Source organism: Polypterus senegalus, chromosome 10, assembly GCF_016835505.1.
Source record: "Polypterus senegalus isolate Bchr_013 chromosome 10, ASM1683550v1, whole genome shotgun sequence".
In the NCBI taxonomy this organism is placed as follows: domain Eukaryota; kingdom Metazoa; phylum Chordata; class Cladistia; order Polypteriformes; family Polypteridae; genus Polypterus; species Polypterus senegalus.
In genome coordinates, this window is record NC_053163.1 from 170921471 (window position 1) to 170935305 (window position 13835).

At 43.1% G+C, this 13835-nt stretch overlaps 1 protein-coding gene across 1 annotated transcript in view; it reads right to left on the reverse strand.

Annotated features, from left to right (window-relative positions):
* The window catches only part of LOC120538306, an 80960-nt gene that overhangs the window by 45804 nt on the left and 21321 nt on the right, over window positions 1-13835 (reverse strand). The window contains exons 2-4 of the mRNA XM_039767768.1: window positions 9606-9956; window positions 4040-4375; window positions 638-798 (exon numbers count right to left, since the gene is read on the reverse strand). Of these exons, the coding sequence (XP_039623702.1) occupies window positions 638-798; window positions 4040-4375; window positions 9606-9956 (848 nt within the window). The remainder of the gene's footprint in view (window positions 1-637; window positions 799-4039; window positions 4376-9605; window positions 9957-13835) is intronic.

The window sequence follows — 13835 nt, forward strand, 5'->3', positions numbered from 1 at the left end:
AGATTTAGATCGGGTTTTTTTCTATAATTTGATTGAACATTCCAGTTGATTTTGTAACTTCTCTCAACGCATAAGTGTCATAGATTGCTTGCAGGAGCAACATATTCGCACTAATCCGAGACACAGGCTGCTGGCCAAAGGGAGGGGGAAGCGTGATGTCAGGAGTGGGGAGTCGGTCTTATATATATTTTGCATAAGTACTGCAAAGGAAAAGGGGAGTTGAGTGAGTGAGAGAGCTCATCTGACATCACCAGGAAGTGCTCCGCTCACATTGTTCTGTAAACACTGCCTACTCACGCTCAATTCAAGATGGAGAAGTCTTCTTTATCTTGGCCTGATAAAATCCTGGTTCTCAGAGTGGCAGTAATCCAGATGTCAAGGCATTGCGGCTGACCACTGGCTGTTACCACAGTGCAAATCTCCAAACTGAGATGGTTCATGGCGTGTGCATGTGCGTGTGTAGGTGTGTGAGACAAAACACCTCACAAGTGCCTTAGCCTAACCTGAACTTGTACTCCACACAGTTTCAGGACAATGAAAGCCAACATTTTTTTACCACTCTTCATTACTTCTTGACAGTCCTGAGGTGAACAATGATGGACCCTTTACTCATAAAGTTCATTCACATATCACCTACTTGTTCTGCATTCATTTCAGTAATATAGAAATTATTACATCTGTGCATGACATGGATTTGCTTACCTTTACACACCACACAAAAGATGATTCCAGTGAGGAGGACAGCAGCAGGAACTCCAACAGCTATGCTCAACATGAGGACAGAAATTATGGGAGACCCTGTGTTTTGCAATGAGAGAATATAGAAGACGTACAGTTAGCACACATTTTTATGAAATCTTCAGGATAATTCAGGGGTGTTCCGACTTAGGATATTCACCCTGGGGCAAGTTACTTTAGTATGATCCATCCATCCATCTATTATCCAACCTGCTATATCCGAACACAGAGTCACAGGGGTCTGCTGGAGCCAATCCCAGCCAACAATCCCAGCAAGGCAGGAACAAACCCCGGGCAGGGCACCAGCCCAATGCAGGGCACACACACATGCACACACACACACACACACACACCAAGCACACACACACGACAATTTAGGATAGTTAATGTGCCTAACCTGCATGTCTTTGGACTGTGGGAGGAAACCGGAGCACCCGGAGGAAACCCACGCAGACACAGGGAGAACATGCCAACTCCATGCAGGGAGGACCCGGGAAGCAAATCCAGGTCTCCTTACTGCGAGGCATCAGCGCTACCACTGTGCCACCGTGCCACCCCAGTATGATCTATCATTTCATTATACATGTGACTCCAAATTGCAAGAAACAGCTTCAGAAACAAGGGGTTCCTGGTGTCCTCTCTTCTTACACTTGGAATGCCTGTGATTCCCTGCCACTTTTGGTTTTTCCATGACAATAAATAAAGGAAAGACCCTATAAATGGCACCCATACTGACCAAATTGCTTATCTCATGTACAACTACTGCTGTGAGCCAGGGGAAGAACCTTTGCTGAGATGTAACAACTGCTATAACTACTCAAGGGTCATAATCAGAAGAAATCTGTTTATTTGTGCTTCTGCCATAAAGCATAGGTCAGGTCAAGTTGGGGAGCCTGCACTAGTACAGCGTATTGCCGCACCCACCTCACAAAGAAACAGCTCAAAATGCTGGTTGGCAACACCCAGGGCAGACACGCGGTCCAGTCCCACCCTCCAAAAATGACCCTTTATCTGCCGCAGCCAGGTGTTATGTAGGCTCCCCCTTGGCCTGATCCAGCAATGAGGATCATCTTCGGGTAATCGCACCACGTGGCTGTAGTGCCGTAACTGACACTCCCTCACAATGCAGGTAATGTGTCTTATTCAAGACTCCATGAGCAACACAAGGTCAAACCAGTGATAACCAAGGACTCTCCGAAGAGATACGGTACAGTAAAGCATAGTGGATTGAGAAATGGTAGTCATCAACATTAATCGAATCGACAGCTCTACTTGACACTTTGACTGGCAGAACATTTATGACCAGGACGCTGCAGTATCGGTCTGTGGATATATAATAAACAATGAAATTTTTCAGCCAGTAACGGGTTTAATTATCAACAGTAACTCTGCCGAAATGTAAAGAAACTGTTAATTGCTTTATTTTCACCAGCAAAGTTTCCATCGGACTGAGAGGCTTAGCACAAGTGCCGTAAATATGATGCGCTTCTTTATGCCGTCCACACTTGTTGCACACAACACATTTGGAGGTTAACGACTGTTTGCAGTCAGTGGGTGGCAGAACGTCCCGCTGTCCTGAGAGTCGTGACAAGTCGGACACGTCATGATGAAGCAATCTGCACGAGTCCCAGAGCCTACAGGTTCCACAACATCCAACTCATTTTCTCGCTCTCGATCGTTGTCATTATCATCAAGGTATTCATCTTGCGAAAAATTTCGATGTTGCAAAACATCAGCAGCTTTATTCCTTTATCGCAACAATTAAAGAAGGCTGAAATTGTGGAGCACTATCAAAATATAAAATATCCTTAAAGGTAACACGTTGATATATGAATATTCGGACTTGGACAATTTTGAGCCTTCATTTTGAATACACAATTGATGAAATTTAGGAACCGAATCCATTGACTTGCAAACTTAAATCTACTACCTGAGAAAAAAAATCAGCAAACTGAGGAGAAACACAAGGACAAAGGAAGACCAGAGGTTCATCCATCTACACTCAACAACCCAACATGACAAAGTGAAAATAGTTTTTCAGATGTATTTAAAATTAAAAGCTGGAACCTCTCCTTCCTAGAAGCATTCAGACCCTTTGCTATTCTTATTATAATTCTCAGATTGAATCTCCTTTGCTCCTTGAGATGTTTCTAGAACGTCATTGGAGTCCGCCTGTGGCAAACTGAATTGATTGGACGACGTTCAGAAAGGCACACATGTACCTTTGTATAGAGGGTTCCATTAAAAAAGAGATCTCCTTCATATCTTTCTGGTTTCTCCTACACAACAATTAGATCAGAAAGAAATGAAATGGAGACCTTGGCTTTGGTCTCTTGTTTCTCAGAGTTTTCTCCTTTACCTCAGAATTCTCACAGGTGTCTCCTCTTGACTTTCAGTGGATATCTCAGCAAAGTCACCCAATGGGCTCAGATCGTCCAAGTTGTGTCTTGACATTCTTTTATTTACAGTTTGAAGGTATTTGTACTGTGTGCAGTAATATCTGGTGAAATGTATGGACGGTGGTAATCAAACACTTTACTAGGATTACAAAGCTGTAGTCCTCACTTCTGAGTAATATTATGAGTGGCTCTAAATTAAATTGCTGTGCTCCAGTTAGATGAGACACATTCGAGAAGAAAAGGAAGGCCGTGTGGCACAGTGGTTGAGACTTTGGACTTCAAAGCTGAAAATGTGGATTCAAATCCCACTACTGACACCATTCTGTGACCACAAACAAGTCATTTTATCTGCCTGTGCTCCAATTAGCAAGACTAAAGAAATGTAACTGACTGAATCTCAAATGCTGTATGTCGCCTAGACAAAGGAATCAAACCAGTAATAACTAAAAACAGGAAGTTGTGAAAGAGATTAGGATGAGACTAGAAAGAGATCTTACAAAGTATACCCTGCCTTTTCAAACCAGATTCTTCATTTGGACTCCTTATGCCTCAGTCGTATCTCAGGCCTCCTTTTCTGTCTAAAGCTGTTTATCTGAAGGAATTTTAGGTGAAACATCAGTGACAAAGTTAATTCTTAAATAAAGCATAAATGAAGATGTCTATTAATTCTGTGAGCCTTTAAAGATCAACCTTACTTAAATGTCAAACTTCCCAATGGACCAACCTAATAAAGAGTGTGGAAACTGAAGGGCTCAGATACTTTTCTGAATCTGTCATCATTACATTCTACCATGCAGAGTGACGCCGAAGGAAGTGTGTTTTACTTGGTGTTGGTTTTAATAGTTACTGTCATGATGTCCCTAAGTTGAGGACAAGGGGCCCTAGAGATGCTTCTCTCTTACCTTTCACATTCAGTTGGACCCCTTCTTTTGCTTTGAAGGGTGTATTCATGTCTCCATCTTTGTATTTTTCACAATAATATGTTCCAGTGTCGTTAAGCTGAACAGATCTAATGGTGATGCTGAAGTTGACAGTAGGTTTCGCTTCTGTCCAGGTCACTCGGGAGTCATTTTTTTCAGTTCCTGAGGACAATGAAGAGTAGATGTGTTTTTTCCCATTACTCGTTTTCTTCATCCATTTGACTGGTCCTTTTAGAAGCGGACTGGACAGAAGGCACAGTAAGGTCACGTTACTTCCCACTACTGCATCCACGGAGCCTTGTGACTGATTGACGAACTCTGAAACAGAACAAATGGAAGACGGTCATGTCACTCAGTTTCCAACTCATCAGATGAACCTCAGAAAAGGAAGCATTTGTTAAAACAAAAGTGTCAAGGAGAATGCATTTGTTGGTTATTGTCTCTTAGATCTAATCCAGAAAGGTGTGTTTCATGCATCTTTAATTTGGTGTTTTGATACTGCGTTTTACCCAGTGCTATTAATTGAGCCTTTCCTTTGCTTCTGTTTCTATATTGTGCCCTTTTTGAACTCTGGGGAACCGCTCTGACTCTGGTCTTGGCTCGGCTTTAGGTAAAGCAGCTCCTTTTAACTCTTTAGCGGTTTGTTCAGCCCTTTATAAATGAGCCAAAAAACACTGAGTTTATTTCAACAGGAACATATATTATTATGTATAACATTACATCGAGTCCTAAGTTGTCTCAAAGCCTTGCTTAGTGTAATCGTCTTAGTTAGCCAAATAAAGGTGTTATTTTACTTGACTTCTCATTACATCCTGTGAAATGAATGGACCTTGACACCAAATGGAGGTCTGGGGCTGCCACCCGTGTACTTGAATAAGGCTGCAAAATGGGAAGCTTTGGTAACATCGAAGTGTGCAGGTTGAGTCCAACAACAATGTCAATTTATTTATATAGCACATTTAAAACAACATAGTAATGCTGCGGCCAAAGTGCTTTACAATAATAGAATAAAAGAAAAAAACAAAAACAATAAACAATAAAACATAAATAGTAATAAATATATGAACATAAAATAAGATAGATAATAAATAGAAATAATGTTATATGATCACAAAGAGGAAACCATCAGTATTACTGAAGGTCACTGAATGCAAGTGAAAGGAAATGAGTCTTTAATCTTGTTTTGAACAGTTCAATTGTAGACGAGTCCTTTATATAATGAGGTAAAGAGTTCCACAGGCGAGGGGCAGCAGCTGCAAAGGCCCTGTCACCCTTGGTTTTACATTTGGTACGAGGGACAACATGAGACAACTGACCAGAAGATCTGAGTACTCTAGCAACAACAGATATTGAGTGCAAATAGAGGATAACTGGCTTTTAGTGACATAATCTAGGGCCGGAAATGGAAGTGACATCGTTGGAATCTGGTCTGCAGAGATAAAAGGGAAAGGTTCACTGCACCCCATCAACCCCTGGTCTGGCGTGGAATTACCTTATTTTGGTCTTTCTGGCCCCTAACCCCCATGCGCAATTGTGTAACAATCCATAATGGCTAACATGGTACAACATGCTAGTACTACATGCAACAGAAACATAGAAATGCCAAAATATTAGCATAAATACAGCAGGAAAGGTATGTCTAGCCCCCAACATTGCAAATCAGGACAATACAAGTGGGTTTCTTTCTATTCATTTGGTTGCTTGTTCGCAATAGGACAGAATGTCAGTGCCAGATCCGCACGAACGATGGATCTCTTGTGTAGTTGTAGGCTACCACAGAGCAAGGCTTACTGACTTCCACTTTTCCCCGACACTCTGACAACTCTGACAGCTGCTGTCCTCTGAACAGACATTAGGATGCTAAAGTCCTTCCAGGCCTTTCACTTGATCACAATGATTTTATGTTTATGCCACACATGGTGAATTCGCCTGGGGTCGGTTGCACAGTGCTGCTAAATGTATCAGTTTCACAACCCATGTCAACGTCTGATGACCAATTCACATTGTCATCACGATCGCTCGATTATTTCAGTTTAGACTTGTATTAAAACTGACTTTTCGTTTGTCATTATATTTTTGTTTGACGCCTCACCCCCACTCTGCCTGTTTGGTTTCGGTGCTGAGTCTCAGAATCCTACTTGGTTTGCTCAGCTGATTTAAGCCGACTTCAGAAATGGGGAACTGGCAAAACAAATATAGAAATGAATGCCTTTTATTGTCACTATACACATGTACAATGAGATTAAAAGCAGCTCCTCCAGTGCAGACATATATGTAGAACAGCATTTCTCAACCTTTAAGTATTTGTAAGTTTTCATAACAGTTTTAATCACGCCCCCCCCCAACATTTTTTTGAAATGTAGATGAATATTTTATTATACCTACTTAGCTTTTATCGACATTTATCTAACTCTATATTTCTTGTTCTAATATCAGAATGTAGTTTAAGTTGATTTGTTTGGGTTTCAACAGATGTTTTTTTCATAGTTTTGATTCTTGTTTTCTTTTTTTCACATCTTTGCGCCCCCCTTTTTGTTACTTCGTGCCCCCCTAGGGAGGCTCCGCCCCACAGGTTGAGAACCACTGATGTAGAACACAAGTAAATAAACAAATGGTGCAAAAAATTTGCAAAAAAAGTCCTACGACGCTATATATATATATGGAAGAATAAATAACTATTGCACTGTTGGGTTATTTCACATTATTTAAATATTGCACAATAATGATGATCATGTGCAGTGAGTAGTGGATGTTGGACCCTGAGAGCAATGATATTGTACAGTATACAGATATTGCACAGTTATTATAAATACCATTTAGATATTGAATATTGCACAGTTGATGGATAGAAGTAAGTCCAGGGTTGGGGGGCCTAGACTGTTATCTCTCTATTAAAAAAAAAAATCCTGTGGAATGAATGACTAGGAGACGATACGTGATCTTCACGTTAAGGTCACAAAAGACAAATAAAAGAACTGCGAGACGAAAGAGAATGGGCAAAAAAGAAAACCAATAGTGTACAGGTGTCTCAGTGCATATAAAGCATATAAAGGACAATACATTTTAAATGAAACCTCGACGAATAAAAGATTGCATTAACGCAAAAAAAAGGAAATGAATCATCAGGACCAGGTGTAGCTGAAAAAATAGCAGGACAAAGCGAGGTCGGAAATAAAAGCCGAAAATCTTTTCGCATTTGCATCATTCAATGCACAAAACGTAGATTTACACAATGATGAATCATACGCTATGACAATCTGTGGACCCGCAACAGATAATGCAACGACAAGTTTAATTTCAAAGAAAACACAATTCGGTCAGATGTATATTTATGATCACGGAGAAGCAAAGACACAAAGTAGCAAAAAGGACAGCGGCTGGACAGGCTTTAAAAAGATCGAAGGGCAGTGCGACAGCAACAATCTCTTTAAATTGCATTTTGCCTGCCTAAGGTAACGTCATCCCTGATGGAGGATCGCAGGAATCGTGGGAAAGAGGGGTACTTTCATCGAATTAGCGCTATTTCAGCTGTGGAATTGCCAAATGGGGGAGGCAGCTTGATGAATGAGGTCTCCAGAACTCTAAACAAATCCAAATCATATTATGTGATATCATCTACTCTTAAATTCTGCTATGTATTTGTAAAATTTTTATTTTTATACTGTATTGAGGATTTGTTCTGTTCATGTGTATTGACCCCCTTTTCTTTTTGACACCCGTTGCACGCCCAACCTACCTGGAAAGAGGTCTCTCTTTGAACTGCCTTTCCCGAGGTTTCTTCCATTTTATCCCTACAAGCGTTTTTTTTGGGAGTTTTTCCCTTGTCTTCTTAGAGAGTCAAGGCTGGGGGGCTGTCAAGAGGCAGGGCCTGTTAAAACCCATTGCGGCACTTCTTGTGTGATTTTGGGCTATTCAAAAATAAATTGTATTGTATTGTATAACTTTGAACAGATACCTAATAGTATTAACATTTCCTAATGTAACAAATCTCTAAAAATCCACAATAGAGCAGCAGAAAAAATGTATTTTAACCCAAATAATAATGTCAAAATGTCCCAATAAATGACACATTTCCTTTACGTATTCTGTGAAATGTAATATTTGTGGTTAAAGCCAGGAGGAGGTGCTGCAGATTTTAGGACCCAGAAGAACATCTTTTAATGCAAAAAAGAGTGTGACACTGGCGATTTTGTATATTTTTTTATTTTATCAGTGGCAGAAGATGACAATCAGGGAAATCTTTATTTTAAGACAGGCGAGGGCCAGTCGATCAGGGGCAAAGAGTCTTCCATTGGGTGTCAAATGCGTGAGTATGTCGCAGATGTTTGAGGGTCTGATTTACAGGAAGTTTACTTGAAGTTACACCACAGCTTCATTGTGACACAAAAGGGTTGATCCATTAGACAAATGTGGGTGTTTTACGCCTTAGGAGTTTGCGGACTTTACAGGGACTGTTTTTACGTTAGGAAAGACATTGAAGTGACGCCGTAGCTTAGAATTGACAGGCAAGGGTCGATCGATTAAGCAGACTTTTTGAACTTGGGTATCTGATGTTTGAGAAAATGACAAACATTACAGGGTTTAATTTTCAGGGGGCATAAGAGAAAGTCCCTCTTGATCTTTTCCTCTCCAGCCAGGAAGACGACAAATAAGAAGAGTAACAGAGAGCCTCCCTCCAACATACCGCTGTCGCTGGCACTTTAATCTATGGGGGGACCTAATGTTAAAAACTGTGAATGCCACACTGGTGTTCCCCTCAACACCGTTCTTTAAATCCAGCAGCAATAACAAGGTGTCTGCATTTTGGACCCTCAACCCCTTAATATTAGCTTGTGTGTTCTCTTCACATGGGTGAAAAAAAAGAAGCTGAAATAGTAGTTGAGGAAGCTACTGTAGAAATGAATACCCTAAGTCCTAATGAGTATACCTTGCTTTTAGATTGAGAGGGTCTTTTCGTAAGTTTTATATAGGTGTCACGCATGTGCATCAGAGGGTCACCCTCCAAATGTCCTCCCAGGTATGTTGCTCCACCCCGGGCCAAGAAGGGGTGCTGATGCAAACTGTGTTGTACTCCTTTTGTTTCACAGCACCAAGAATGCATGCAGCGAGGGTAACTGGCTCTGCCCCTTTCAGTCCCTGGGCCATAAAAGCAAAACCACCCGAAAGGAGAGTGTCACTGCACGACCGAGCGACCTGAGACTGGCGGAGCTCCTGTATGACTTGAGATCACTCCATCACTGTGCCCTCCAGCTTATCGGGAGAATGTCATTTGTCGTACTTTCTACACCATTGTGTGCTTGCTTTCCTTTTTATTTGACGCAGATAGGGATGGACAGGTGGGCACCCCAAAGTCATGATTTAGGCTGACAATTGAGGAATTATTTGATTTGTACTTTTAAAGAGTGGAGCAGAGGGAGAAATCAACGAAAAAACTGGTCCTTGTCCCAGACATTATGGAGGGTACTGTGTATCCTACATTGATACAAACATATGGCAGAAGCTGAATATCATGAAGGCATTTGCTTAAAAGCAACGATTTGTCACCCACCTTTCACAGTCAGGCTGACCCCCGGTCCTGTGGCATGTGGTGGAGCATTTGGTTTGTTCTCATCTGCCTTTGTGTATTTCACACAGTAATACTCTCCCGTGTCGCTGACTCTGAGGTCTCTTATTGTGATGCTGTAGTTGACAGTTGGGTTCTCCACTGCCCAGGTCACTCGACGGTCATTCTTATCTCCTCCTTTGGGGGCTCCTGAGTAGAAGTGTGTGCGCTCACTGCCAGCAGCTCTGTACCACCTCAGAGGTCCCAGTGGCGTCTCACTAGACACATCGCAGATCAAAGTGACGTTGCTACTCTCCACACCTTCCATTGGGCTCTGAGGCTGAGAGACTTTGAATCCTTTAAATGTCAGAGAGAAACAGTAAGAAAAAAAATGAACAAACATTTTTTATTTAAGTTAGCAGCTCAATGTTTTCAACTGTTATTATGATGATTTTTTCATAAATGTATTTAGATGGAGAAAACTTTCAAAAGTTTCAAGATAGCATCATCAGTAAGAAAAACAGATTAAGAGAGGAACAATAATAATAATAATAATAAGAAGAAGAAGAAGAAGGGGGGGAGTACCTCGAAGACCTCCTCAATCCCACTAACATGCCTTCCAATGAGGAAGCAGAGCCTGGGGACTCTGAGGTGGGCTCCCCCATATCTGGGACTGAGGTCACCGAGATGGTCAAAAAACTCCTTGGTGGCAGGGCCCTGGGGGTGGATGAGATATTCCTGGAGTTCCACAAGGCTCTGGATGTTGTAGGACTGTCTAGGTTAACATGTCTCTGCAAATTTGCATGGACATTGGGGACAGTGCCTCTGGATTAGCAGACAGGGGTGGTGGTCCCCCTCTCTGGAAAAGTCTATTCGGGGGTTCTGGAGAGGAGGGTCCATTGGATAGTCGAACCTCGGATTCAGGAGGAACAGTGTGGTTTTCGTCCTGATCGTGGAACAGTGGACCAGCTGTACACCCTTAGCAGGGTCCTGGAGGGTGCATGGGAGTTTGCCCAACCAGTCTACATGTGTTTTGTGGACTTGGAAAAGGCGTTTAACCATGTCCCTCGGGGAATCCTGTGGGTGTGCTCTGGGAGTATGGGGTGCTGGACCCCCTGATAAGGGCTGTTCGGTCCCTGTACAACCAGTGTCAGAGCTTGGTCCGCATTGCTGGCAGTAAGACGAGCCCGTTTCCAGTGAGAGTTGGACTCTGCCAGGGCTGCCCTTTGTCACCGATTCTGTTCATACCTCTTATGGACAGAGTTTCTAGGCACAGCCAGGGTGTTGAGGGGGTCCGGTTTGGTGGACTCAGGATTGGGTCACTGCTTTTTGCAGATGATGTTGTCCTGTTTGCTTCATCAGGCCATGATCTTCAGCTTTCTCTGGATCGGTTCGCAGATGAGTGTGAAGCGGCTGGGATGGGAATCAGCACCTCCAAATCCGAGACCATGGTCCTCAGCCGGAATTGCCTTCACTGACTAGCTCACTCGGTTACGTTATCGACGGTGTTGGGTTCAAGTGCTTCCAAATATGATGGGAGTGTGGAGCCAGAACCCACATCGTCACATTTGGTGGCAGCGGTGGGATTCCCCAGCGGTGGGATGAGCTAGCAGTGGAGGCCAGAAGAGGAGACAGAGCAGCAAGCGGGATTGGTAACTGACTTTTGGTGGAACCCACGTACCCAAGCCGGAGGGGGACATTTTTAAGAGACTGAGCTTTTTAAGTACATTTATTTATTGCTGTCGTTTTTAATTGTCTTTTAAAGTTCTTATTCTTTTAATGTCCTGTTTTAATGAAGGGGGCTTGGGTTGGTTTTAAGTGGGAATTGTTTTAGTGCTTTTATTGTTTTAGTGCAGTGTAGAGTGGCCGAGCTGTGGACCTGAGCTCCAGTTGCATTGGGTTGGCAGTGGTGTGGAGCCTTCCCATGCAACTGGAGTTTTATGGGGGGATGGTATGTGGTATAGCGGGTCCACAGCTCACTGTGCAAAGGCCATTCATTTTAAGTAAATGATCACCGCGCTCGCGGTTTAGCGAGGGGACTTTGGGCCATAGCGGGCCGTGGGGCAATCCGTAGGGTGTGGGCGTTTCTCACCGAGTTGGTTTTTATCAGGACACTCGCCAGCCCAGACACTCAGACTCCTCACTCAGTCTCTCGAGCTCCCCAATCAGAACCTCCATTGACTCTGCAAATTTAACAGCATCGTCAGGAAAGTCAAGATCCGTGAATCTATCTTCACCAACAGATGCCCCACAGTCGCTGGATCCCACGACTTTGCCCAACACCCAGTCCATACAAGCATTGAATAGAGTAGGAGCAGAACAGACCACTGATAAACCCCAGAATCAACTGGGAAAAGCACAGAGGGTCCTGCCTCCACTCTGCACAGCACTCCCAGTACCAGTGTATAGGCCGGCCATGATATCCAGCAACCTCGAGGGGATCCCATGAACTCTCAGGATGTCCTACGGGGCACAGGGTTCTGTGAATGAGGACACAAGCAACAAATTATAGTGCAGAGTGCAAAGTGCTTTTTTTATTAAAACAAGGACACAGTGTCCAAAGTGCAGTGCTAAAATAGGGAATTTTAATAAATAATCCATAAAATCAATAGTGTGTAACAATCAACTATCACCAAGTTGAGTTACTAACACATCAAGGTTAAATTCTAGAATGTTCCCCAAATAAAAAAAAGAACTATACCCCTTTAAGTTTTTGGGGTGACAAAACCAAAATATATTTAGAATTTAGATCATCAGCAACTACAGATATTGGAACATACATATCTATGTATACAGAAGTAGAATGTTAGGATAAACTCAGGAAAAAAATGTCTTATTTTCCACTTTTCCACCAAACAAGGGAATAGTCTCTGTTTTCTTTTCCTAAAAGGACTGATCTCACCCAACCCATGTGGACCTCCATCCATCCATTATCCAAAGCGCTATATCCTAACTACAGGGTCATGGGAGCCAATCCCACCCAACATAGTGTGCAAGGCAGGAAACAAACCCCAGGCGGGGTGCCAGCCCACCACAGGGTGCACACACACCGACTAGGGACAATTTAGAATCTCCAATGCACCTAACCTGCATGTCTTTGGACTGTGGGAGGAAACCGGAGGAAACCCATGCAGACACAGGGAGAACATGCAAACTCCATGCAGGGAGGACCTGGGTCTCCTAACTGCGAGGCAGCAGCGCTACCCACTGCGCCACCATGCCGCCCCCAGTGTGGACCTTCTTTTCTTAAATGATAGTTGTTTTGTTTTTCTTTTTCTAGAGTCCAGTAAGCATAATCCACTAAATTAATTATCTGGAACCTTCTCCATTCCCACTTGATCTCCACGACCATTTTGTAATACTTTTCTACCTCCCTCAGGATGAGGAGCTTCCTGTTACACCTTGGATCAACATAAAAATCATTCCTGTGTTCACATTACCTCTGGCAGTCTTCTCAAAATAGAAGCTTAGCAAGGAATTGAAGTTTCATTAACATCCCAATCCCTTCCAAATGTAAAATTCTAGCTCACTGTGCTTTTGTCACAAGTGGTGTGGAAGATAAAACCAATAATTATGACTACATCAACAACTCCAACCACGTCACATGTGATGGCCAGTGAAAAGTCCACCTTTGACCATCAGTGTAAAGTGTCCATAACTGAAGAGCAAGTAAGGAGACACACAGGAAGAGATGTGGGACCAGGTGGGGGTCGATCCTCGAGTTCTTAAGGTCCATGCTGACCAACTTTGTGGTGTCCTCTGTCACCTGTTCAGTTTGTCCCTAAGGATTCAGAAAGCACCAAGGCTGTGGAAAACAACCTGCATTGTTCCTGTTTCAAAGAAGACGAGCGCCTCTTCACCTAATGACTACAGACCAGTGGTACTTTTGTCTCACATCACAAAGACCCTTGAGAGGCTGGTCCTAGACTATAGGAGTCCTCTTGTGGTAGACCACCTGGGCCCACTGCAATTTACCTATTAGACAAAGATTGGAGTGGAGGATGCAATTATCTGTCTGCTCCACAAGGCTCGACAAAACCTGCAGCACTGTGAGGAGGATGTTTTTCTGATTTCTTCAGTGCCTTCAGTACCATCCAGCCATCCCTGTTAAGGGGTAAACTCAGAGATCTGCAGGTGGATGAGCCTGTGGGGTCCTGATGATGGACCATCTGTCAGGCAGACCACCAGTTTAAGAGACTTTGTGAGCAACACAGGAGCAACACTAGGAGCAGGCCT